We start from the raw sequence: 26,672 nt of genomic DNA, 5'->3' as shown, positions 1-26,672 counted from the left end.
GGACATGTGCGGGTGGGGGTCTCCACAAGGCCTGCACAGCCTCAGGGACCCCTGCCCACAAGGACCAGCAGCCCCAGCACAGCCCCTGGGCCCCGCCTGCCCACCTGGAGAATGGGCCCCGAGTTCAGGCCCTCCCTGCCTGGCCTGCGTCCCCATTCTTGTGACATCACATGAGGTGTGACAGTGGTTGATGCCCAGAAGACAAGCTGGTTGTCCTGCCGCTGGTACCCGTGAGCTGTCAGTGCCGACGTGTCACCACCTGGGCCCCCGCAAACCAGGCTGGGAAAGTAAGGACTGCTCGAGCGGGAAGTACTGGTCCTTCTTCCTGCTAAACTCGTGACTATGGGGTGTGTGACAGGGTCTGGTCGGCCACCCGGCATCCACGTTGATCTCGTGCTATAAAAACCTGTCCAAATGTTACCCACGTCCCTCAGCCAAACACGACGGCACAATCGGGATGATGTTCCCAAGGGCAAGGCCATCCATCTAGTCCTCGATCATCCTGACCCAGGAAGGGATCAAACAAGAATCCTCTCTCCCTTCCTCCAGGCAGACCCCTGGCCTGAGCGCTGGGAGGGAGCCAACTCCCACCAGCAGCCCCCACCGGGTGAGCTCAGAGCCAGCCTGGCCCGCAGCAATGGCGGCCCCTCTGTCCACTGCTCACCACGGCCCCGCAGTGATGGCGGGCCAGCCCGCGGGTCCTGGGCAGGCAGCCACGTTTTTCAAGAGATGCTCAGAGGAGGGAGTGCTTGCCAGTCCCCACGCCCTCTGGCCCTGAACCTTCCAAGGGCAAGGACAGCAGCAGGATCCCTCATGCCTTCGCCTACCCAGAGGGACCTCAACCACCAGCATCACAGGAATAGTGATCTGGCCGAGAAAAGAGCAGACAACCTGCCCCTCCCTGGCAGATGCTAGACGTGGACGGCCCTGGCAACGGAAGGCCAGCCTCTGTCCCCGGAGACGGGGATGGGGAGACGGGGGAGCACTACTCACAGGGCTTGGTGACAGCGGCCGGCCGGGAGGCGGCCAAGGCTGAGATCTACGGACTTACAGAAACGGCCCTGGGGCTGCCCCGACACGCAGCACGGGCTGTCGGGTGAGTGGCTTTGTTTTCTGAGGAAACCACTGTCCCCTCCGGCTCTCAGACAGCGCAGGCACACGGATGTTAGTCTGAGGAGGGGGCACACCCAGAGGACCCCGTGAGGGGACAACCCAAGGCCAAGAGGGACACTACAGTGGGGAGGGCCCCGTCCTCACACCATGGGGACCACCGCAGCCCAAGGGGAGCCGCGTGTGTAAAGCCCCTCAGCTGGCCTGCCTGACAGAGCTGGGATGGCGGCTCCAGCACACAGCCCCTCTCACGCCCCCGGGTGTTGCGGGGCAGAATGGCAGAGGCGTGGGGGAAGGGAAGTGACCCAGCATGGCTGCACGGCCCCTCCCAGCCGTCGGGCAGGATTCTGCCTGGAGACAGGACAGCACCATGGGGGACGGGGCGGGGGGTGGGGTGGACTACGAGCTCTGGGACCAGCCCTCCTGGAGTCCTGGTGCTGCTCCTGCCACCCCCAGCTCCAGAGCTGCGAGAAGGGTCAGCGGCCATGCCTGGCCAGAGCTGGCCAGACAGCCAGGCAGGAGGAGGGAGCCCCCGTGGTCCCAGCAGGCCAGGTGGACATGGGCGGCCTTTCTGCCTTCTGTTAAGGGCTTGGCCCAGGGCCCAGGGCCCAGGCTGGGGGCAGGGGAAGCTGATGGAGCAGGGTGGGGGCCCGGGGCAGGCAGGCGGGGAAGCAGCCCCCGTCCCCAGGCCCAGCGACACATCAGCCAGCCTGGCTCCTCTTGTCCCATGGTGTCCAGGCTCCTCTACCCTGCCCACCCCCTGCCTCCTCTGTCAGGCAGCCTCCTGGGTGTGAGTGGCACGTGCGGTCCCGATGCAAACATAGAACAAAGACTCCATCTGCATGCCCAAGGCAGTTGTTACACTCATAGCTTTGAGAGACTTTAAGCTGGCATGAAAGGAAGTCTAGAAACCACTTTAAAGTCTTCCACTCATTACTGGACACGTTTGCTGACACCCTCAGCTGCGAGCACTATTTATCTGATGCGTTCAGAGCGATCTTCCGCCAGAGCGATCTTCGACAGCCGCTGACCAGAGCGTGGTTCCCGGCTATGGGAGCCCCCTGCCACACCCTGAAGGGACCCCTTCCTCTCTCAAGGGGCCCATGTTGCAGAAGATGCCCGAAAGTCCAGCTCCTTCTGTTTGGGGACCAGGCTCTGGGTTGGAACAGGGACGGGGTGACGAGTCGGGGAGCAGGGTCGCCTCCCTGGGAATGTCCCCACTCTTCCTGGGTCCACAGCCACACAACACGGAGCTCACCAAAGAACATGGGCCCTGCAGCCCTTTGGAGAAGTCCTGGGGCCCTGGGCTGGGGCCCTGGAAGTAGAACAGAGGGGGCACAGAAGCCACGGAGGCGGGCGCGCATCCTGCACGGTCCTATCTGCAGCACGTTTCCCTCTCAAAGGACACAGAGCCCACCTGCCACATCCCCCACTGTCTAGGTGGCAGCCTGCTCAGAACAGGGAAACCAGAGAGGAACCAGAGTCTCACCATGGAAGAGGCCTTGCTGAGCGTAGGCATGAGGCCAGCTCTCGGGATCCCGAGTCACTGAGGCTGGGGCAAGTGTTGCTGCAAGGGGCTGCATCCAGCAGGTGGTGATTGGGGGGGGGGGTGTCCCTTAACAGTCGATGGGATGAGTTACTAAGATGAGGTCATCATCAGGGTGGGCCCTCTGCCAGCGTGACCAGTGTCCTTGTGAACGGGCAAGACGGAGACGGGCTCACTGTGTGAGTGTGAAGCTGGCTGTCTACCAGCCGAGGAGTGAGGCCAGAACAGACCCTCCCCCATGTCCTCAGCAGGAGCACTCCCACAGCCACTCTGACCGTGGACTTCCTGCCTCCAGACCGGAGACACTGCGCCGTGGTTCCTGAAGCCCCGACTCGGGGCCTCGGTCAGGGCAGCTGAGCAGACTCGGATGCTCCTTAAACATCCAGTGTCTGCCTGGCCTGTTTTCAGAACTTTAAGTAACTGGGATACAGGTGCAAGTGTTATATATATATGAGGCTGCGTGTGAAGATCGGTGGCCCTGGGGAGGAGTGGTGGTCTTCACTGCAGCCTGGGACAGCTCCTGCCTCCGGTCTTGCAGCCCTGACCTCTCCTGACTTCTCTTCCTTGGGCCTGCATCCCTCTGGCTGCAGTGAAATCAACATATCCTCCTAACACGCACAGGCCGTGTGTTTGGTTCCTCCTTGTCTTTCAAAAACATCTCTGGTTTTTCCCATAAAGGTCTTATTTCTAGGGAGATTTGCTCCAGACTGCATCACTCTCTGGTTGCTTTTATCACAAGTGGGATCTTTGTGAAAACCACGTGTTCTGTAAACAAGTGTGATGTGGCTCTGGGTCTATTTCTATGGGGTGATCTCGCCTGCGCCCAGATGGTGCCAACATGCACTTCCCTCCCCCTGGGCTGCCTGCCTCCTCAGGCTGTCCAGACTCTCCTGGGTGGAGGTGGGCTATTTCATGAGGCCCACCAGGTAAGCAGCACGCCAGGCTATCTTCAGACATGCACCAATGTGTGACTTCCCAGGAGACTTTCTGATCTCCCCTGTCTCCAACTCAGGAGGCCCCTTGAAGGGACACACCCCCTTCCAGCCGGTGGAAACATCCGAGGTTCATGCCCGCCACACACAGAGTCACATGGACAGTCACCTCGAACACCATATCATCTGTGACACCAGCCACAGGACCCCGAGGAGAGCCTGACCCCAAGCTGGGCAGGGACCATGCTGGACTCATAAGCAACAAGACACAGTCCTGAGGACAGGCCGGGGGCCCTGACTGGAATCCTCCAGCAACCTACAGCCTGTGATGGGGGCCTGAGGCAGGGCTACCTGGAGATCTGCCAAAGGCCCCTCGCCTCACCCAGCCCCTCCTTCACACCTGGGCGGGGGGGCAGGTGCTACGTGCAAACGTGAGCAGCTGAATCTGAAAATGAGGAAAACGAAGCCAGCTGTGGAAAAGAAAAGCAGCGCATAAAATGTGGGTGTGGCAGACGCTCACACACTCAAGGAGTAACACTCGTGGCTAACAGCCCCTGGGTGTGTAAAGGGCACAGTTCTGAGACACCCCACCACGGCGCCCAGATACACTTTTCTGTTCAACACCAGCAGGGAGGCAGGGCGGCCCCACCACAGCCATGTCCAGCTAGCAGCAGGGCGTCCTCTTCCCTGACTGACCAGATGGCACCTGTTACGGACTCAATGTCTGTCTCCCCAAGTTCACGCTGAACTCTATGCCTCAGTGTCATGGGGCTGGGAGGTGACTGAGTCATGAGGGGGGGACCCTGGCGAAGCATCAGTGACCTTAGAGACCAGAAGGCTGAGGACACAGCGACAGAGGGTCGCGTGCACACCAGGAGGCAGGCCCTCCCCAGAACGGGGCCACACCAGCACTCTGAGCTCCAGCATCCAGCACCAGTGGGCAAAGCCTAAGACTCTGAGCTGCTGGCCTGTGGACGCTGCCCCAGCCACCAGACAGGCTAGGACAGGCCCTCTTCAGTTTCTGGGAGGGGAAGGACTTTCTGGAGCAACCCCCCCAACCCCACGCTAGAATGTGCATTTTTAGAAAGCACCTTCCTGCCCAGGAGGCACACAGACTGGAGGGTGAAAGCACAGGGCCTCCAGCCCGGCCAGCGCAGGCTGCCAAGCTGGACTGACCTTCTGAGCCCTCGGCCTCCCGGCCCTGTGGCAGCAGCTGGGCTTCCTCCTCCTCCTCCTCTGGGTCAGCCTCTGGTGCCGCCTCCTCTTTCGTGCTGCCTCCTGCCTCCTCCAGGAGGGCTGCCCCGGCTGCCCCCTCTCCAGGAGACCTGGGGTCATCGGGCTTGGGCTTCTTGGGCTGGCTCCGTTTCCGGTGAGACCTGGAAAGGGAGACGCATCAGAGGGGAGGTGAAATGATGCAAGGGAGAAGCCCTGGGCCGTGCACTCTGCCCAGAGAGAGAACCCAGACAAGCGCCCCCCAGGAGGGCAGGGGAAGTAGGCCCCTGGGTGGGGTTGGCTCCTGGGGGCAGGGGTGGTGGAGGGAGAGAGGCCTGGGGGAGGGGAGGATGATGGCGAGGGTGGGCAGTATCAAGCAGGTGCGATGGCAGCTGGTGATGGGATGCAGGGATGGACGGCTCTAAGAGCCTGTGTATGGAGGGCACGGGGGAGACAGGAGTGTGAACCTGGGTGGAAATAGCAGCTGGTGGAAAATGCCTGCGTGACGGACAAATGGTGCACTTACGAGAGCCCCGGTCTCCTGGTCTGCTCTTTCTTCCTCTCTAGACTGGGTTTTCTCTCCTCCTCAGTCTTTTTCCAGTGTCTGTTTTCCTTCAGACTAATTTGTCTAGAATGTAAACGTCAGGGGGTTTTTCTCTAGGGCTCATGTTAACCCCAGATGGCTCACCGCAGGGCCTGGCCCCGCCTGGGCTTTCCCTGTGTCTCTACCCACAGGAGCTCTGTGCCCAGAGCCTGCAGTGACCCCTCAACCCTTCGTCTAAGCTGCACCCGGCCCCCAACCCCTGCCCCTGCCTCCAGGGACTGAGGGAGGTCCTCGGGCCCCAAGTGAGCATCCCAGATTAGGCTGAGCTACAGCTTCTTAGTGAAAACCAGGGGGAATCAGGGTTAAAAAGAAGAAAGGAAAGCGATAAGGGGGGGCGGGCTGCAGGTTAGTGGCCAGGGCACCTCTGCCAGGCTCGGGGCTGGGGGGATGTCTCTGCCAGTTCCCAGAACCTTCCAGGGAGGGAACAGAGCAGTTTAGAGACCACGGGAGGTGTGTGACTGGCCCAGGAGTTGGGGCAGAGGTGGGGCGTGGAGAGGCCCTGCCTGAGGCAGGGACAATAGACCAGCCCAGGCTACAGGCTAGGGCTTCCCGCCCGGGGAAGCGCTCCAGGTGCCCTGGCGGGCTCAGACACCAAGACCTTCCAGGAGAGTCTAGGCACTAACAAGGACCAAGTGCTCACTGAGGAACCATCTGACTGGGGCTGGGTGGGCGGGGCCCCAAGGGCTCCAGATGCCAGGACCCCCACCTCCTCCTGGGGTGTCTGTGGTGGCCCTAGCCCTTGACACTGGCTCCTGGAAATCCTACTTCTAACTGTCCCCTGATGCTAACCACTGACCACTGCTGGTCCTTTGCTGCTGGCTGCCTGCCCAGCAGGCCCCTACCCCTGGCTGGCAGGTGCTCTATGCCCTGAGCCCAGGCATGGCCCAGCGTGTGACACGCCCTACTTGATGTTGGCAGCATGGACCACCCCGATGGCCACAGGCGGGAGTGGGGAGCATTCCAGGGAGGGCATGGCATGGGCAGAGCATGGCATCACACACAGCATGGCGTGCAGGGGTGCACGGCGATGGGGAGGGGTGCGGGAGAACAGGCAGGCATGGCAGGATGGGAGGGAGCCTGAGAGACTCAGGCCCACTGGGGGACACTCTCCACACTGGGTGAAGCCCTGACTCAGAGACAGGTGGGAAGCTGCGGGCTTTTCACTCACGGTCACCTGGAGGCTTCTCTCAGGGTCTGGGGACGCTGCAGGGCCAGGTGCCCAAGCGAACCCCTACGCTGGCCACCACACCCAGAAGGGTGTCCTCCTCCTGGCCACTCACCCAGCCTCTGTGTCCTGCAGCACGTCCCCTCCCCCTACCTGGAACTGGCCCCAGAGGCCACTTCAGACCCTGCCCTGCCCACTTTCAGGGTCCCTAGAGAGCCCAGACTCTCCTCAGCCCCCAACCCACTACTGAGAGGCTTCCCCAGTGGCTCAGCGGTAAGGAATTCCCCTGCCAATGCAAAAGACACAGGCTCAATCCCTGATCTGGGAAGATCTCACATGCCGCGGGGCAACTAAGCCTGTGCGCCCCAACCAACTGAAGCCCATGCGCCCTAAAGCCTGTGCTCCACAAGAGAAGCAACCACAATGAGAAGCCCACGTGCACCTGAAGAGTAGCCCCTGATTGTTGTAACTAGAGAAAGCCGTAACTAGAGAAAGTCTTCATTGACTAGCAATGAAGACCCAGCACAGCCACAAATATATAAATATATAAAATTAGCAAACACACCACTGGACTCAGAGCTCTGTCCCTAGCACCAAAACCCCCAGCAGCTACTGGGCCTCACTAGTTTGAGGACTCCCCATGACAAGTGAAACTAGGCACAAAGGTGAAGGCAAAGGGCTGTGCCCTCCTGCAAAGGGGACAGCAAAGTGAATGTTGCATGCAAAGAAGAATCTGTTTCGTGAGGACATCAGCTGGGAACAACACTGGGAGGATCCGGGGCTAACAGCTGGAGGAGGTACATCACCTCACACACCCTAATCACTGTCTGGCTGCAACGGGATCCCTGGGGCCACCTCCATATTATGTCTTTCTGATCCCATAAACATAGCTTGTCCATGAGCAACTGACCTTGCACTGCATTCTTTGCTTTCTCGTCCTGGAGTCAGTAACTGGCCTCCTATCCCTGATGCTTAGTGTTCCTAGCTATCTCCAAGTTCTCGGTGCTGCCTCCCGGGCAGGGCTCATTTGCTTCCAAATGACAACCCAGGGCCACCCCCTTATCTGAGGCTGCCTTGGACTCTCTTGAATTGGATCCAGTTTCCTCGACCGCATGAATCTTGTGGTTGATGCCCTTGTTTAGCCAGAGCACATCCTCCAGCAGCTTTCTCAGGCAGGAGGGGAAACCTGGGATTTGCTCCCTTCCCACACGTGGTTGGTAACTTGGCTGGGTCCGTACTTCTGGGCTGAAACGACTGCTCTCCTGACCTTTGAGGGCCTTGTCTCTGTCTACTAGCTTGCAGCATCACAATCGCCAAGTTCGATTCCATTTCGGCCCCATGTTCTTTCTGTTGACCTGTTTATTCGTTCCAGAGGCTTGGGTGTCTTCTGTCTAACCCATGTTGTGAAGTGTCTCCCAACCCACCTCTTACATCTCTTTTCTCTCTTAAATGCCCAGGTGCCACCTCTTCTAAAAGTCTTTTTTTTACGCAGCAGGTTCTTCCATAAATGTCAAGTCACCCACTCTCTCAGGGAAGAAGTAAGTTTTCTTCCGCTCATTGTCGGCCTCTTCTGCAAGGTCCTGCTTTTTGTTTGAGACCCTTTTGCCCTGAGTTTCCTCAGAGGTTTGGAGGCAGCCTGTGGTCATGGCCCCTTCTGAGAGGCCAGGAGGTGATGGTGGGGGAAGGCTCAGGAGCACGGCATGGTCAGGGTGGCTGGTGGGAGTGAGCTGGACGCACAGTGGTGTCCAGTCTGGCCAGGGCATCAGGCGCTGGGAGGTGGGGAGACCAGGCCAGCCCCTCACAGGTCTGGGGGCAGCAGAGGGGACAGGGATGTCCTCTCTGACTCCTTGTTTCCATGGTGAGTGAGGATGGTAGGTAGAGAGGAGGCGGGTGGGAGCTGCAGGGCTGGGTAAGTGAGGCTGGCGGGCTCTTGCCTCCTATGGGGGCAACTGGAGGTCCCACCAGAGGCAGCAGCAGAGGCTGGGGAGGGAAGAGGACCATGTACTCAGAGACAAGCACGCCGCCCCCCAAACCGAGCCTGGCTGCTCAGATGCTCTGTGCAGGGTGCACATGACGGGCAGGCGGAACACACACCTGCAGCAACATGAGGGCGACACAGCGCTTGTTGGAAATAATCAGGAGCCGAGAGGAAAAGACTGTCTACATACGGAGAAGGGCTGCTCAGGCAGGAGTGGGAGCGGGGGAGTATGGCCAAGACACCAGCTGGGCAGAGCACCAGCAAGGACAAGGTCACAGGTCATGGGTCCTGTTTGTCACAGGGTGGGGTCAGCTCACTAGACAAGATTTAGGGATTAGAAGTAAATCCACGAGTGTCGTTTTCTCCTAAAGGGGCCAACACCAGACTCTGCTCTGTGGTGACATCTGGGGTGTGGTACTGGGAGGGGGCAGGAAGGCTGGGCCCTCGGGGGGTGGTGGCGGCTGGATGAGCCGTCTGAGCCAGGACCGAGGAGCCACTGCAGTGACCCAGAAGAGGTGGTGAGGGTACAAAGGGTACACAGGGACGTGGGGGGCAGGGGGGCCCACAGACGGCAGGTGAGGAGCCCACCCCAATGGGGGCGTGTGTGGCTGTCACACTTGGGGGGTGCTCCTGGGATCGAGTGGGTGGAGCCTAGGATGCTGCTGCTCCAGCACCCCCAGAGCCTGGACGGTCCCCTCAGAGGATGTCAGCAGGCCTGGAGGGAGACTCTGGCCTAGGGATAGACCCAGGTTTATCCCAACCTGAGGACGTTGTCTCAGCGCTCCCCACTGCTCCAGGCAGCCCGAGAGGAGGGGAGGCTCTCTGCTGAGCGCTTCTGTTGTCTCTCGCCCACAATCTGTTCTGTTCTCCCCCACAATCTGGCCTGAGACAAGGATATTTGGGTGGTGCCCCCTCCTCAACCAACTCTCCAACAAGGGAGGCTCAGGGAGCTGGTGGCCCTGGAGGCCAGGCACAGCTGGGTGAGGGCAGGGCGGCCAGCAGGGAAGCTCACAAGGGCCTCTGCTGCTAGTGGGGGGCCTCAGCACCCAGCTAGGGCTTGGGGCTCCACACCTGGGCCCTTCATCTGTCAGCCTCTTCACAGAATGCCCCCCCACAAAGTGCGGGACTCAGCCTTATCTCACATACTAAACGTATCCTTGGGAACATGACCTAATTGGTCATTCAGTCCCAGGCTGGCACACAGAGAGAGACGGTGGGAAAGAGCCCTGTGCTGTGGGACACATTGGCGGGGGCGGGGGAGTCGCTGGGGGGCGCGGGGTTCTTCCTCTGTACACAGACAGCTCCAGCGTGGCCTGGCCTGAGGCCTTGTCCCTGTCCTCTGGGCAGGCTCCTCTCACAGCCCCTCATCCCTTTCCTCCCCCTGGAGTGAGACCTGAATCGCTCCACTGACCAGTTAGCCTGAGCCACCACCAGCCAACCGTCCTGCAACACTGGATCGGGTTGGGAGCCAGAAGCTGGACAGTCAGCAGGCTCACTTCCCGCTCTTGGGAGAGATGAAGAGCCACCCTGAGGCAGTGCTCTCGGGGAGGAACACACAGGAGAGCGGGAAATCAAAGAGAGAGACAGCAGAAGCGATCAGCAGAGAGCCTCCCCTCCCTCAGGCTATCAGGAGTAGCTGGAGCGCTGAGACAACATCCTCAGAGAGGGGGCGAGGGTGGAAACACACGGATGAGAGCACAGAAAGGCGACCAGCCCCCTGGGAGAGAAGGCGCTGGGCGGTGTGACCACTCAGCCAGGACGATTTCTCCCAGGGCGCCACCAAGGAGGCACTGCCCAAGGAGTGAAGTGGCCGAGCCCCTCAGCCTTCAGGGACCAGGCTCTGGGGAGGCACCATCCGTGGCCAGTGGGGACAAGCTCTGCCAGCAGTGACCAAGGGCCACAGACGGAAGCCTCGCGGAGGCCTGGATCTGCTCACTGTCTGTTTTGGTGTAGCCCGTAAACTGGGAATGGTGTTCATGTTTTTCAGTGGTTCAGAAGTTCAAGGATAATAACATTCTATGGCATGTGGAAATGGTATGAAATTCCCACTCCAGTGTCCATAAATAAAGTAGTACTGAGACACACCACACTCACTGTTAACAGACTGTCTACAATCCAGGGTGACCTCCACGGAGCTGAGAGGTCACAGGAGAGCCTGCTGGGCCTCGAAGCCCAGACAGAGACACATGTGATGCTCTGGGCTGCCCCATCTGCTCTAGCCATGCCCCAAGCCCGGTGAGGATCCGCTGACTGTTCCTTGGGCACCAAAACGGAATCTGTTTCAACTCTGTCTATGGGCAGCTCAGGCCTCGAGAGCCGGGATATTCCCCAGAGAAAGAACACGATGGAGATGGACACTTCCGAGGCTGCACGATGCTGTCTTTCTCTGCCACCCACAACCCCCCGGCCAGATGCCAAGCACAGATGCCGGGAGGGGGTGGCCACTGTGCCCTCTCCTTCCCCACCTGACACCAGGCAGGAGCTGGGCAGGAACACCCATTCTGGGTAGAAGGAGAGCTGGGAGGAGGCCTCTGAGGTGGAATGGAGGGCAGAGAGCGTCCAGGGGACAGGTCTATGTGACCACCCCCGTAACCACCATAACCACCATCTGCAAACAGGATGCAAGGAACACATTACCCGAGGCACCAGAACAAGCAGCCACAGACATGCTGGGCAGGAGTGAGGCTCCCATCTGGGTTGGGGGAGACCTTAGGCCCCACAGCTCCTGTCCTCGCTCAAGAGTCAAGAAGGGTCCCGCAGCCCCAATCCAGAAATAGGGCTCTCGCACCCAAGACAGTGAACCAAAAACCTGAGACAAACAGTGTGTGGGGCCCTGAGAGGGCAGACAAGGAGTGAGAGGGAACCCGAGACCCTGACAACATAGACAGCGCAGGTGGCGATGCCTTAGGAGTTGGAGGAAGAAGTCAGCCTGAGAATACACTTTGCTTCCGAAGCAGGAGAAATGGTGGAGGAGGGAAGCGGTGGGCGGGTGGTGGAGGAGGAGAGACGAGAAGAGGGAGAATGGGGGACTGCCTGCCTGGAGGAGCAGCGGCCGCGGTGGCTGGGCAGCTCACCTGCGCAGGAGCTTGGCCTTGAGCGAGGCCCGGGAGGCGCTCCAGGTACTCAGCTCGGGGCTGCTCAGGGCCGTGGGCCGCGTGTGGTCCAGCACCGTCAGGTCTTTGCCCTGCTTCCACAGCTCGTAGCGCTCCGGCTGCAGGATGCGCACGAAGACGTCCATGGAGATCTTGACCATGTCCTTCCGGCACGTGCACTGCGTGGGGGGCAAGGGAGAGACGGCTGAGCCCATGGGCCTGCAAGCCCACCCCACCTGGGGCGCGCCGAACCCACCCGGTCCTCCCCAGCTCTCTCATGAGACAGGAAAGCGCCTCTTCTCACCCCAGTGGGGAGGGGGAAGGGACACTGCTGCATTCCCCGCGGGCACCCCTGGCCCCCTCCGCGAGTCACACCCCATCTGCAGTGGGTCCACTGCGGTGCCCAAACCCACTCAGGAGCCTAGAGGCCGCGTGGTCTGAGCTTCGGCCACCTGAAGTCACTTCAAACCAAACCCCCGAGTCAGACGCACGTGCCCCCGACCAGGTAAAACGCCCATGCAGTGTTTTATAACAGCGGTGATTACAAAGGTTAGGAAGAGGGGAAAGCTGTCCATCTCCATGGGCCAGACAGAGAAGTGAAGGTGATGTGGAGAAGGTGCTCAAACGGCCCAGAGTCCCCGCCACTGGCTTCAGGGGAGGAGGCTGAGAGTCTGGGAGGCTTGGCACTGGACCCCAGGCGGGCAGAGCTCGCCGCAATGCCAGCCTGGACAGGGGAGCCCCTTGTGCCTGGGCGTGGTAAGTGAGGGGCAAACAAGCCTGAGGAGGATGGGCTGAGATGGGGTCCTTCCGCCCCCTCCTCTGCTGTGTAGACTCTCAACACCTCAACACACACACACCATGTGTTCTGGGAGCCTCTCCCTTGTATCGCACTGTCAGAAATGCCCCGGAACCAGGCCCCAAGCAGGAGGCACCGTGGATGTCCCAGGGAGCTGGGGGCTGGAGAAGGCCGGCAAGGACTGCAGAAGCTGGGCTCAGGACAGCGCGCCTTCAGTCAAGAGAAGGAAGCCAGGCAGCCCTGGCCTTCCGCTTACCTGTGGGCCGAGACCATGGCGAGATAGTAGGAGGGACAGAGGGGACCACTGTTTAGGGCAGGGCTGGTGACCTGCCCACAGAGAGTGGAAAGGACCAAAGACTGGAAGCTTCCACCTCCATGGGTTACTGAGCTCTGTGACAACCTCTCAGCTCTGTCGTCACTTGGGAAGCAGCAAGACCAACTTATAAACGCACGGGGGTAGGTGAGTCCCAGTGAAACTACTGCCAAAAGAGGCAGAGTGCTGGATGTGGCACAGGCCATGGTTTGCCAGCTCCAGGGGTAGACTCCAGGGCAGGGATCCCCAACCCAGTCCTGGTCCACAGCTTGTTATGAACTGGGCTGCCCAGCAGGAGGTGACCAGAAGGCAAAACAGAAACCACCCCCTATTCCCAGGTCCGTGGAAAAATTTCATCTTCCACAAAACTGGTCCCCAGTGCCAAAAAGGTTGGGAACCACTGCTGGAGAGGAAAGGCCAGCTTCAGGGAGAGGCGCTTCCTTGGGGTGGGCTTGACCTGCGGGGCTGTGCTCGCCCTCCTCTGAAGGGCATGGTCCTCGCCTCCTTAGGGGGCCACGCTGGCCTCAGGAGAGGCAACAGGAGGCCGCAGGGCGGCTGCCCCTAGGAGCGCCTGCACTGCCGCCTCTGCAGCTCTGCTCCAATGCCCGCCTGTCAGAGGAACAGGCACCGGAGATGCTTATTCCCAAACCGCAATTTAAAAATGCCTCAGGATTTTTATGTCCCAGGTTGAGTGTGTGTGCACACGCCCCCGCAGGTAAATGCAAGTGTGTATGGATGCGCGTATGTATGAATGCATTTATAATTGGATATGCACTTATTTTTTCATCCCATACAATTTCAAAGGATGTTATGAATGCGTTTCCATGTTAAATGCGCGTCTTGCCTCTGTGTACAACCGTCTCCATGTACCACCACCTCCGTCACTGCCACTTTCTCAATGGAAATGAAGGGAGCAGAAGGAAAAGACTTAATTGAATGCAGCAATTACGTACCTACCCTGACAAGTCCTTCCCAACCTCCCTCAGCTGGCTCAGAAACAGTGAGATATTTACAACCTGGAAGTCTGAGGATGCTGGGCAGGGAGGTGTGGGGCAAACGTAGCATTTCTTGCAGCCCCTACTCCCCAACCCTGCCTGCTCCCAGGCCAGATCTGGGAGCTCAGTGTGGGGACAGCAATAAGCCAACCACATCAAGTGCGAGGGAATACTTACGACCCAGCGATTTCCAGCAAACTCAATCATTTAATGAAAAACTGTATGAGAGAGAGAGGCTGGCAGTACAATCTGGCTGCGGAGTGGCAGGGGTCCAGATGGTGCCTGGGTTCTGGGATCCTGGCCGGCTGCGGCCTGGTCGGTGTGGCCACCAACAGCAGCTTGAAGGATTTGTATCGAGTGACCATGCAATTGCTTTTCCTTAAGTAATTAATAAAAGCACCCGTGTGCGCCCTGGAGGGGATGGCGCAGACCTGGGGCATGTCACCATGGCCTATAGCCCAGCCAGGGTCAGCGCCGGGAACAGCAGCCCTCATGTCTCCGTGTGGTCCTTGGTGGGACAGGGCTGGTTGCTGGTGGGCATGGAGGTGCGGGGAGCATGGGCACTGGGGAGAAAGCAGTGGGAGGGACGGAGGCAAGGCCCCATGGGTCCTGGGGGACAGAAGAGATACCTCTGGTTTAGGACAGGGAAACAGTCACCTCCATGGGCAGAGCAGCTGAGCCCAGGGTTGCAGACACCATAGACCCATCACCTTGTTTCAGCTCACAGTTTGGCAGAGAAATCTGCTAAGACCAGCGAAAAGAACTTGCAGGGCTGAGCACGCCAGAGCACCCCCTCGCCCCCACAGCCCCAACCCTTGCCGTCTCCTGATTTAAGACCCCCACACAGTGGAACTGCCCACAGCGCTGTTTCATCTGGGCCTGTGAATAAGGATGGGGCCATGAGCTGCCGGACTGGCCTGGAAAGGGGGCTCGGGCCACGACCCTCAGGCAGCCTGTCTGGCTCCCAGCCAATCCTGAGGCCCTGCCAGAGCCACTAAAGCTGACTGCATCTTCAACTGTCCCTCCAGTGCCCGTGCTCAGCAGCCCTGTCAGCTGGGACCAGCCTGAAAGCGTTCTCCCCGGGTGCCTGCCAGCCAGTAGTTCTGATGGAGAGATGGGCTGGAAGGCGGGGAGGACCGCTGGCCCCCTGTAGCCTGAGTGTGCCCCAGGGGCCTCTGTACCTTAAAGACTTGGCCCCCAGAGCTGCAGGGCGGGGCTCCCGTTTTGGAGCGTCCTGCACCAGGCAGCACTTGGGGCAAGGGGCCACCCGCAGACAGCAGGAGCAAGGCAAGGGGCAGGGGCTGGGGTGGGACACACGCTGCACTGGGCCTGGGCCCCGTGGCCAGGAGGCGAGAGGCTGCACTGGCTGTGGGTCCCTGCCCGCCTCCAGGGTGGGCCTGTCCACAGGGGGCTCTGGGCCCCCGTTGACTGGGCCCCACCCCAAAATTCTGTGGCCTCCCCCCATGTTGCAAGCAGAGGGAGGAAGTGCCTCAACACTCAGAACAAAACAGGCTCAGATGCAGCCTTTCATCAAGGGGGTCCGACAGCCCCACAAAAGTGCAGCTCAGAGAGCCCTTGACCGGCCAAGTTAATTAACCAGCGGGACGCAGAAGGAACAGAGCTGTTTAAAGTGACAGCAGAGAGGAGACACAAGGCCTCCGCTCCCACATCCCCCACCAGAGGAGGAGGGACAGGATGACCCCCCCATCTGCCCTGGCAGCAGACAGCGGCAACCTGCAGAGCGGAAGGCTGGCAACAGGGAGGGTGAGGGCGCAGCTCTGACCACCGGAGGGGAGGCCTCCCTTCCCAAGGACCACACCCAAGGGCGTGAAATCCAAAGACTGCTGCTGCAGCACACAAACACACTGTGTGTGCACGCACACACCACGTGCACACACCTCAGGACAACTCTAGCCACACCACTCTACACCTGCGGACCGACTAGACACGTGCAGAGCCCGCAGACAGCCCTGCGGGGGCTGGTGACTAGTCCTAAACACCAGCTCAACTACAGAAATGGTCTCAGGAGGGGTCTGCTGTCATAAGAAATACAGCATGCATAATCACAATTACAGTACAGCCCCAGTTACAACCAAAAATCTTCAGAGAAAGCCAAGGGCGTTTGTCAAACCCCAACCACAGTTCTTTTTATGGGAGAATGGGGATTAAACAGTTTTGTGGCTTTTTCTCTTTCCAAATCTCTTTATTGAGCAGGTACATCATTTAAGTTGGTTGAGAGCCAGGCAGATTATGGAATCTGGCCTGCCACATGTTTTTGTAAATAAAGTTTTATTGGCACATGGCCCCAGCTACAGTCACATTAATGCTACCACAGGGCCAAGCAGTCACACAGAGACTGGAAGGCCCCCAAATCCACAAATATTCACTATCTTATCCTTTACAGAAAGTTTGAAAAACCTTGATTTAAGTCACAAAATCCCTTTTACAAGGTATCCTGAAGCCCTGACCCCCTCAATGTGTCTGTACATACAGAGAAGGAATTAGGAGGTGAAGAAGGTTAAATGAGGTCAAGCGGCTGGGGCCCTAACTCTATAGAACCAGTGTCCTTATAAGAAGAATAGGCTAGACAAACAGGACTCCGGCCCCCGCCACCCCCAGGTGAAGACACAGCAGGAAGCTGGCAGTCCACGTACCAGGACTGGAGTTCCTACCAGGAAGCCAACCCCAGCGGCACCCTGGTCTCAGGCTCCCAGACTCAGGAAGTGCGAGGGATAAGTATCTGCAGTTCAGCTGCCCAGTTATCAGTACCGCGATCCAGCAGCCTCAGTTGACAGAAGACCGGTATCTATGTGGAAACCTACTATGGGCCCAGTGTTCACTGAGGAGAGTGAGCTGCACACTCCCCACCACCTGCTGTCAGGATCCGGTGCTCACAGGTACCAGGAAGCACCTAGAACCTGGCATGTGGAGGCCCAGCCCTGGAATCACCTCCTCTAGGCTGCACCTGCCTTCATACCAGCAACCCAAGCCAGCTGCTCTTGGGAGAACACACCCCCACCCCCAGAGCTCACTGGGACCTTGGTGGGCCTGGGCCAGTGGCGCACACCCCCTAGCTGGGCCTGGACCCCACCTCAAAGGGGACCGGGAGGCTGGACAAAGGGACCAGCCCCATGTAGTCTGGGGGCACCAAGTCTGCTTCTTAGAGAGTGCTAGCTCCTAACCTCAAGCCACAGATCTCACACATTCTGCCAGGCCAGCCCGAGGTTTTCTGACTTAACAACGCCAATGCTTACAAGTAGAGGAACATGGGAATCAAGGCCCCTGAATGACACCTAAAGAATGAAGGGGTCAGTCCCTCAGTCACCTTGCCAGGGCCTCCGGCAGAAGACACAAGAGGGCCAGTCTTGGGGGTGAGTTTTATTCTATTTCTCATGCTGGGGGGTGTGCAAGTGGGGCCTCTTTTCTTACTGAATCCACCCTAATACGTTGCACCCCCCAGCAGCCATGTTCTATTCACACCTCAGAGATGCATCTAAGACGAGGCCCAAGGTCCAGGCTTGGCTCCGTCTCATCTCAGAGCAAGACGGATACGAACCTTCCTGGAGCTTCAGAACAGTCTGACAAGCACATTCCAAGGCTTCAGTTTCCCGAGATTTGGGCGTTTAAAAAGACAGACTCTGATCTAAATTAGATTTGGCAATTGAAGCCGTAAAGTCCCAGAGCAAAATGGTTTCCCACTTTTAGCTCCCACGTTGGAACCGTCACGCCCTCCTTAGTACTCAGGCTAAATGGCTGTGGCCCCTCAGCCCAGCGACAGGCCTGGCCCTGCAGCAGCTTCCAGGGAGATGGGGAGAAACTTCCTTAAATACCTGCGGAGGGGGGCAGGAACTCAGGGCCAAGATGGGCCACACCCCCTGAGGTCCCGCTGAGCTACCCCCGTGGCTGCCAGGACCAGGGGCCTGCTGTGCGCTCTTCCAGTCTAGCCCCTCCAGTTCTGGGCACTCTCTGCCTTTTCAAGGCCCTGGCAGGCGGTAGGGGCGCTCCTCCTGCCTCCTCACCCTCCTCCCAGTTACTGAGCCCCAGGAACTCACGAGGGTCCCCAAGGACCCCAGTGTACATGTGGCCGGCCTGCTTCAGTTCTGCAGAAGGAAGGGATTCACAAAGAGAAGGGGGTGAATGGGGGAGGGGAGCGGACAGAGGGGCTGGGAAGGAAGGGGGCAGGGAGGATTCAGGGCCATCAGGGTTTCCACACAGGGCAGCACCCTGGCCGCTGGGGCCTGGGCTGTTCCCCACACAGGGTGCCCCAACAGGGCGCCTCCTGCCATGGAAGCACCCACCTACGTGAACCCCTGCCCCACAGCTCGATCCCATCACAGCCTCGTACAGAAGGCCGAGTCTTGACAGCGCCTGCCAGAGGCTCAGCAAGACGCACACCTGTCACTTCCAGATGACAAATGGTGAGAGTTGCGCCGTGGAGTTCAGGGGCCCTGGGCCTGCTCCAAGCGCCCAGCTGGGGCAGGGGGGTTGTCGCCTGCGTCGGAAGCCTGCCGCATGAGAGCAGTGGCACGCGTGCTTGGGCCCTGCAGGGCCTACAGCCGAGTTTGAGGACAATGAGCGAACAGGCAGAGCAAAGGTCTGCCTCTGGCGACCAGAGCAGGGAGCCAAGCAGCGCAAATAGATTTTTTTCCCTCTCCATAGCTTGAAAAAACAGAAATGAGAATTGTGTGGATCAGAGAGGATGGCCCCTGGGGTCCAGCAGCGCTCGGCATGAGCTGTCCAGGCCGAGGAGGAGGGTGCCCCACATGGAGGACATGGAGCAGTGGCGCCTCCTGGGGACTCCTGGTTCCTCTGGGGAAGGAAGCTCTGTCTCTGAGCTGCGGGGCCCGAGTAAAGCCAGGCTTCAGTGGGGAAAGGGGAGCGGGGGACCCCATTCCATTCCTCCTTGCACCCTCACTCATCTCTGGCTTTGATCCTTGACAAGGTCCAACTCTACCTGCTGACCCTTCCAGGCCCATGAAACTCTCCCTCGAGCCATCCCACACCCATGGCTGCTGGGCAGGAGGAGGCCAGTACCATGGCCAGATGGTTGGGGTCTAAATGAGCCATTTCCTGCTGTCCTGAAACCACAGCTAAGGGACTCATAAGACAGGTGCACCTGGGGCCACCACTGCTGCTGCTGCTGCTAAGTCGCTTCAGTCGTGTCCGACTCTGTGCGACCCCCCAGACGGCAGCCCACCAGGCTCCCCCGTCCCTGGGATTTCTCCAGGCAAGAACACTGGAGTGGGTTGCCATTTCCTTCTCCAATTCATGAAAGTGAAAAGTGAAACTGAAGTCGCTCAGTCGTGTCCGGCATGGTATACCAAAAAAGGGCCGAGGGAGTGTCAGGTGGCTAAAATCAGACTCACCAAGGACGTAATAAAGAAACTTCAGAACGCAAAGAGGATTCAAGAAATTTCTAGAACGGAGAAACACCTGCCACCCACCCAGGATGGGGGACTGGAAGAGCAGCTGGCTTTCTGCCACGGTAGAGAACAAAAACCACGCGTGAGTCAGACCTCCAAGTTCTGGAGGAAACCATCGCCCACAGAGACTCCACACCCAGCCAAACCGTCAGCCCTGTCCTCAGTAGAAACTCCTCGGGGAGCGCCTCAGACACCAGGGTCAGCCTTTCCATTGTGCTGTTTTTCTGCCCTTTTTGTTTGTTCCCTATTTCCAGAGGTAGAAAGTGTCAGAAAACGTTACTGCCCTGCTCCTTTCTCCGAGTCCCCGGAGGATGCCTACTTCTAGTGTAAGGTCAGAGCAGGGTGTCTACAGAGAAAGGGAGTGAGGGTTCCTTCCAGCACCCCAGCATCCTACCCTTCCCCAGGGCTTCCCAGGACATGCCCAGCCACTGACAGTGCTGCAGCGGGTCCCACTGAATCCGGGGTCCCCTCAGCAAGCATTTTGCTAAATGTAAAGAAGGCAAGAGAGTTCCAGAAAAACATCTGTTTCTGCCTTATTGACTATGCCAAAGCCTTTGACTGTGTGGATCACAATAAACTGTGGAAAATTCTGAAAGAGATGGGAATACCAGACCACCTGACCTGCCTCTTGAGAAACCTATATGCAGGTCAGGAAGCAACAGTTAGAACTGGACATGGAACAACAGACTGGTTCCAAATAGGAAAAGGAGTATGTCAAGGCTGTATATTGTCACTCTGATTATTTAACTTATATGCAGAGTACATCATGAGAAACGCTGGGCTGGAAAAAGCACAAGCTGGATCAAGATTGCTGGGAGAAATATCAATAACCTCAGATATGCAGATGACACCACCCTTATGGCAGAAAGTGAAGAGGAACTAGAAAGCCTCTTGATGAAAGTGAAAGAGGAGAGTGGAAAAGTTGGCTTAAAGCTCAACATTTCAGAAAACGAAGATCATGGCATCTGGTCCCATCACTTCTTGGGAAATAGATGGGAAAACAGTGGAAACAGTGTCAGACTATTTTTTTGGGCTCCAAAATCACTGCAGATGGTGATTGTAGCCATGAAATTAAAAGATGCTTACTCCTCGGAAGGAAAGTTATGACCAAACTAGATAGCATATTGAAAAGCAGAGATATAACTTTGCCAACAAAGGTCTGTCTAGTCAAGGCTATGGTTTTTCCAGTGGTCATGTATGGTTGTGAGAGTTGGACTGTGAAGAAGGCTGAGCACCGAAGAATTGATGCTTTTGAACTGTGGTATTAGAGAAGACTCCTGAGGGTGCCTTGGACTGCAAGGAGATCCAACCAGTCCATTCTGAAGGAGATCGGTCCTGGGTGTTCTTTGGAAGGAATGATGCTAAAGCTGAAACTCCAGTACTTTGGCCACCTCATGAGAAGAGTTGACTCATTGGAAAAGACTCTGATGCTGGGAGGGATTAGGGGCAGGAGGAGAAGGGGACGACAGAGGATGAGATGGCTGGATGGCATCACTGACTCGATGGACGTGAGTCTGAGTGAACTCTGGGAGCTGGTGATGGACAGGGAGGCCTGGTGTGCTGCGATTCATGGAGTCGCAAAGAGTTGGACACGACTGAGTGACTGAACTGAACTGAAAGAAGGCATCAGAAAGCAACATCCCACAAGCTCAGATATGTACCCTGCACCTTCCTTGGGAGGGTGGCGCTGGCTTGCCTTGGAGACAAGGATCTTGTTTTAGGATCAGGATGCCCCAGTACTGGGAGCTTTGCTTATGTGATCTCACTTCCAACCGTGACGGCACGAGGCTGCACATCCTCTCCTCGGCCTCATGCCATCAGGGTTGGAAATGGGATCACCTAAACAATGTTCCCAGTACTGGGGCATCCTGATACTAAAACAAGACCCCTCCAACCCTCCCTCCTCTTTCTCTGAACCTCTCCCCTCCAGGCCCCCTTCCTCCCTTTCATCTGTGCCGTGAAAGGCAGCCAGGCTGCTCTTTGTCTGGTTTCCCAGCCTGCCACTGCATTCTCAAAGCCTAAGGAATTACGCTTTACAAACTTTAATAATCCCCAGCAAAACTGAAATCATATAAAACGACGTGCTTTGGGAAAGTGTAATGAAAGATCAAATGAAAAACCTACTGAAAGCCAGACCTTCCTTTAACACCTTAGCACAAAAGGAAACTCTCCCTCATGTCAAGCCCCACGGCCTGGAGAGGGGTTTCCACTGACCCCGCCCTCACTTGAGACACTCCCTGACCCCAGCCTGTTCCCGGTGACCCGGAGGCTCCCTCCACTTCTGTGGGTCTTCCTGGTCAGGACTTCAGACAAGAACCCCAGAAGGCACTGCCAGGGGCTCTGTATCCATCTCAAGCTGGGGACCTCTTTGGAGAACAAACACACAAAAACCAACTGTGAAGCCACGCGTTGGACCAAACCATTTGGGCCCTGAGGCCTGAGATCTAAAGAAGGTAGGGCCCAGGACTCAGGGGGATCCTCACCAGAGGAGAGTGAGGGCTCCCGTCTCCTGGCAGGTGTTCACCAATGTGCCCCTCCCTGGCCCTCCCCCCACACGGACAGCCCCGAGCTGCACAGGGACGCAGCTCAGGATGGACTGGGCTAACAGCCAGCCCCTCGCAGGGTGCAGAGTCTGAGGAACAGAGGGCAGCAGACACTCAGGCCTATTCCGCTCCCCCACCCGACTCCATCCGCAACTCCGCAGTTCCCACTTCCTCCTTCCAGGCGTATCCTCTGCATCCCCACACAAGACAGAGGCATCCTGTCCTCCCAGAGAAGACCCGCCCACCACCGTTCCCACGTGCCTCCCCCTGGAATGGAGCAGGCAACCAGCCCCTCATTCCTCTTGGGGTGCACTGTCTCAGCGCCTGGATGGACGGCCCATCCGCACGTGGGCATCAGGCTGTCTCCAGTCTCCTGCCACGTGGTTCAGAACACACAGGCACTGAGTTAGCACAGCCCTGGCCATGGTGACTATTAACTTCCCTCACTCGGCGGACTCTGCTAACGGCAACCATCTCCTTGTCTCCTGACGGATGTGACCCGCTTTTTCCTTTCCGTTCTATTTTCTTTACTCCACGTGTTAAGTCCACAGTATTCAAAGCTCCGATTCTGAAAGAAACCCCCTCAAATCCCTACGGCCCTCCCCACCTCGGGCTGTCTGCCCTCAGTTCAGGGTTCCCTCGGCCTCTCAGCTGCAGAAGGCATCGCAAAGGGAGGGGAACCTGGGCAGCCACTAATAACCACAGTCACCCCCGACTCCAGGTACACAAATGCCCCATCTCGTGAAGGCAGAGGACAGGGTCTAGGGGTGTAGCAGGGGCAGGAAGCCAGATCTCCCCCACTGAGGGTAAGACCCCTCTGTGCTGTAGGAAGCGGGCGGGAAGGACCCCGGGGGGCACTCTGTGAAGAGTCACTGAACTCCCTACAAGACGCTCCTGTGGGGCACCTGCCCCACCCTCTCCACCAGGGGCCAGGAACTAGGGAACTGGGGGCCCACTGGAACCTGATCCCTAGGAATGCACACACCCTGCAGCATCTCTGCTGGGGGGGATCGGCCCTCCACCCCTTGTTGGAGAAGCCCTGCTCCAGTCTGAGCAGGGCTGGCAGCATCCTCGGAGGACTCGGGTCACATCCCTGCTCCTCTGGTGGATGGAAGTGTTCAAGACTCTGGCGTATTCCTGTCACAGAGTGCCATCAACAGGGGAGAGGGCCTGAAAGCCACAGGATGTTGTCCTCGCCCAGCCCTGGAGGCCAGAATTCTGAGATGCAGGTGTGACAGGGCCATGGTCTTGAACCTTCCCTCCTCCAGAAGCCCCCGCTGGCTGATACTGCCTGTCCCCCACATAGTGCCTGCTGTGGTCTCCCAGAGTCTGAGCATCCCAGGTGTCCCCCCGTCCATATCCCCCTCTGAGCAGCTTCTTCCTGTCTCCCAGGATTTGCAGGGTGGCTGCTGCTGAGCAGATCCAGACAGGGGAGCGACACACATGCTTCCGACAGAACAATCCTGGGGTGGGGGCAGGGGGCGCGTCAGCCCACAAAGCGTTAAACACCCAGGGACAGGGAAGATTCCCCGCTGAGGAGCCGGCATCTGCCAGGCCAGCTCGAAGCCTGGCCCCCTGTTTCTGATGTAATCACCCACTCGCTGCAGAGACGGGATAACAAACCAGTTCATTAGGAAATCCACTGGAAGCCCTCAGAAGCGCTTCATAAACAAAACCATTAGGTGCAGGGCTCCCGCTGGGGAGGCTGCTTCCTAGGGGCTGGGCAAGGTCACAGGTCAAATCTTTGACCCCCAGGATGCTACCCCCACCAGAAGGTCACTCTCTTTCCTCCTCCACACAGAAAAGCCTCATCCACGTGGCACTGTGGCTGCAGCCCGGCAGCCGAGCTGGTCCTCCTGTGAGGGTCCCCACCCCTCTCCCCTTCTCAGTTCAGTTCAGTCACTCAGTTGTGTCAGACTCTTTGCAATCCCATGGACTGCAGCACACCAGGCTTCCCTGTCCATCACCACCTCCCAGAGGTTGCTCAAACTCATGTCGGTGGAGTCAGTGATGCCATCCAACCATCTCATCCTCTGTCATTCCCTTCTCCTGCCTTCAGTCTTTCCCAGCATCAGGATCTTTCCTAGTGAGTCAGCTCTTCACATCAGGTGGCCAAAGCATTGGAGCTTCAGCTTCAACATCAGTCCTTCCAGTTAATATTCAGGACTGATTTCCTTTGGGATCCTTGCAGTCCAAGGGACACTCAAGAGCACCACAGTTCAAAAGCATCAATTCTCTTGGCTCATTTTTTTCTATGGCCCAGTTCTCACATCTATACATGACTACTGGAAAAACCATAGCTTTGACTAGACGGACCTTAGTGGGCAAAGGAATGTCTCTGCTTTTTAATATGCTGTCCAGGTTTGTCATCGCTTTTCTTCCTCCCTCTCTACCCGGATGCTAATACACCAGGCGCTCTGGGCCATGCTTCCCAATGGCGTCCTGCCTGAAGACCCCACTAGCCCCTCAGCTCTTCCATCGCCACAGCCCTTCACCCACAGCCCCGCTGGTGACCGGGACACCCGGTGGACTTCTCTCCCTCTGTTCTCCAGGTTCCAAGGGGAGCCAGCCCACCTACCCTCTGTAGAAACCTCGCCATCCCAAGTCTCAGTGTTGATCATGGCCAAGAACCAAATTCTGTCCACAGTGGGACAGTAGAAAGGTCCAGGTGCTGGTGTCCCCTGAAGTCCCCTGACCCAGACCACCGCCTGACCTAAGAAAGGCCTCTACGCTTTCCCTGGGCCAGACGCAGCCACTTCTCCCGGAGCAGACCTTCCAGCAGCATCTCTGGGCAATACAGGCTGGATACCTTCGCAGGGCAAAGATTCCCCCCTGAGGAGCCCCGCTGGCCCATGGCTTTCACACAGGGGATCCAATCGCCCTAGGGGACACTGGGCGATATCTGGGATGCCTGTGGTTGTCACACTGGGGGGCTCCTGGAGCTGAGTGGGTGGGGCCCCAGGAGGGACGGCCTACAGATGGTGCAGTCCTGCGATTCACAGTGCTGAGGGGCAGAAACTCTGGTCTGTGGATCTGAATCACACGCTCCCAGTTCTCATGGGAAAACACAGCAAAGCCATGAGGACAAGGGGCAGCAGGCCCAGGGGGGTGAGCAGCCTGCAGCGGCCAGCACCCAGGCCAGAGCCGTGTGGTCATGTGCTTGCTGGTGGGGACAACCCAGCGCTGGCAACCCACCAGGGGAACCGCCGGATGAAGTGGCACGGTGAGGAGCGGGCAGCCCCCAGAGAGACCAGTGCAAGAGCACTCAGTGTGTGTCTCTAGGGCCAGCCTCTGAGTGGGGAGCCTAGACACAGCTGCCTGTAACAAAGGCGACAACCCCAGGCAGCTGGGCGGGAGGTGGCGGGCAGCAGACAGGAGTGGGGGAGAGGGGCTCTGGGCTGACGGGCCGGAATGAACACAAGCCAGGGGAGTGGAGGGGACGCAACAGACTGGCGCGCTCCTTGGGGGAGGGAGCTGCAGCTACAATGCATTTGTGATTCTTTGCAACGACTTCCCCAGAAGACAAACAGAAGGCTTCTCAGCTGCAAAGCTGTCTTGGAGGGCCTTGGGGCATATATGTCCCCCACCAGCCCCCCAGACACAGTAGCAGAGAGTGGGGCAGGGGTGACAGGTGGGCTCTGAACCCAGGGCTGGTGGAAGTCCTGCCTGCATATGAGCTGGTGGGGGTGTCTCTCTCTGCCTCCAAGGCTGCTCCCCAGACCCATCCTTGGGAGTGTCCTCATGGGGGCGGGGCACACAGTCCCCAGGGGAGAAGACTCCTTCTCAGGGGCAGAAAGGCTTCCCTCTGAAAAGACGTGGGGTGTACCCACGGAGTCAGAACCTCACGATGGGCAGAGGACAAAAGTGTCCAAGTGGTCTGTGGGGGTGGGGTGGTGACAACGGAAAAGATGGCGGGACAACTGCCCCCGACCCTCTCTCCAGACCAGGCTCTCACCCCTGCCCAGAGGACATCAGGTCACGACCGGAGGGAGGAGGGAGGAGGGAGCTCCCCCCCACCCCCCGCCGCCCACCCAAGGTCACAGTGACGCAGGGAGACTCTGCCTGAGACCCTTCCTTCCAAATCAGGTCGCACCTGTTCTAGATGGTCAGCGTTAAAGCCAAAGCCAAAGTGAGCGGGGAGGCAGAGCGGGGGCCGTGCCCTCTGCTCCATTCCTGCCCACACTGCTGTGTGCATCCTGAGTTCCCAGGGCGGGATATGGCGGGGGACGGGCTCCAAGCTGCTGCAGGGACAGAGTGACAGGGAGCCTGGGGGAGGCAAGCATATTTCCTACGGTAGTTGGCCACGAACCCTGAGCACTGGCCACCACAGCGCCGTAAGTCAGGGTGCCCAGGCCAGCACCGCGGGTGTGGGTGGGCCAGAGAAGCATCTGTCCGTCTGGGGGGCACAGATGTGGCTCTGTCCTAGGCCCTCCTCTGCCCGCCCCCGCCTCCCCCTATTCTGTCACCTCCCCTCATGGGGAGGGGCTCTGGGTTAATCACCCAGAGCAGGTGTAGTGTCACCAAACAGAAGGCAAGCGTCCTCGGAGCAGCGGGGACAATTTGGCTCACATTTCACAGCAGTGAAGTTCAAGGTAGCCCACCTAGGGGGGTTTCAGGGGAGGTCCCCCAACCCAGATCCAGAAGTGAGGGGATGTGGGGGCCACGTCTTCCAGCCCTCCACTCTCAGCAGACACCTTGCCGGGGAGTAGACTTGCCTGGAGGCTGAGCGCTGCCAGGCAGCGGCCCAGACAATGGGCAGAAAACCAACTAAGCGTGCGGGGCTCCCAGCATTCAAGCTGGGTTCTAAATCTCTCTTGCTCTGTTTAATCCGAAGTCAACTCCTGCGCCTTGTGGGGCGCCCTCGGTGGAGGCAGGAGGCCCTTGTCAGGCTTCACCCAGTGCCGCCCACCGCGGGAGCAATGAGCCCACGCAGCTAATCCAATGTGGCGTGCAGCCTTGTAAG

General features: G+C 58.5%; 1 protein-coding gene across 1 annotated transcript in view; it reads right to left on the bottom strand.

The window, feature by feature from the left end:
* Nucleotides 1–26,672, bottom strand: part of KDM4B (lysine demethylase 4B) — a 118,671-nt gene that overhangs the window by 16,635 nt on the left and 75,364 nt on the right. The window contains exons 10-12 of the mRNA XM_018050893.1: nucleotides 11,622–11,818; nucleotides 5,327–5,428; nucleotides 4,765–4,964 (exon numbers count right to left, since the gene is read on the bottom strand). Of these exons, the coding sequence (XP_017906382.1) occupies nucleotides 4,765–4,964; nucleotides 5,327–5,428; nucleotides 11,622–11,818 (499 nt within the window). The remainder of the gene's footprint in view (nucleotides 1–4,764; nucleotides 4,965–5,326; nucleotides 5,429–11,621; nucleotides 11,819–26,672) is intronic.

Source organism: Capra hircus, chromosome 7 (genome assembly GCF_001704415.2).
Source record: "Capra hircus breed San Clemente chromosome 7, ASM170441v1, whole genome shotgun sequence".
Lineage (NCBI taxonomy): Eukaryota > Metazoa > Chordata > Mammalia > Artiodactyla > Bovidae > Capra > Capra hircus.
Note: the sequence above shows the minus strand (reverse complement) of the source record. Positions and strands in the feature narration are given on the sequence as shown.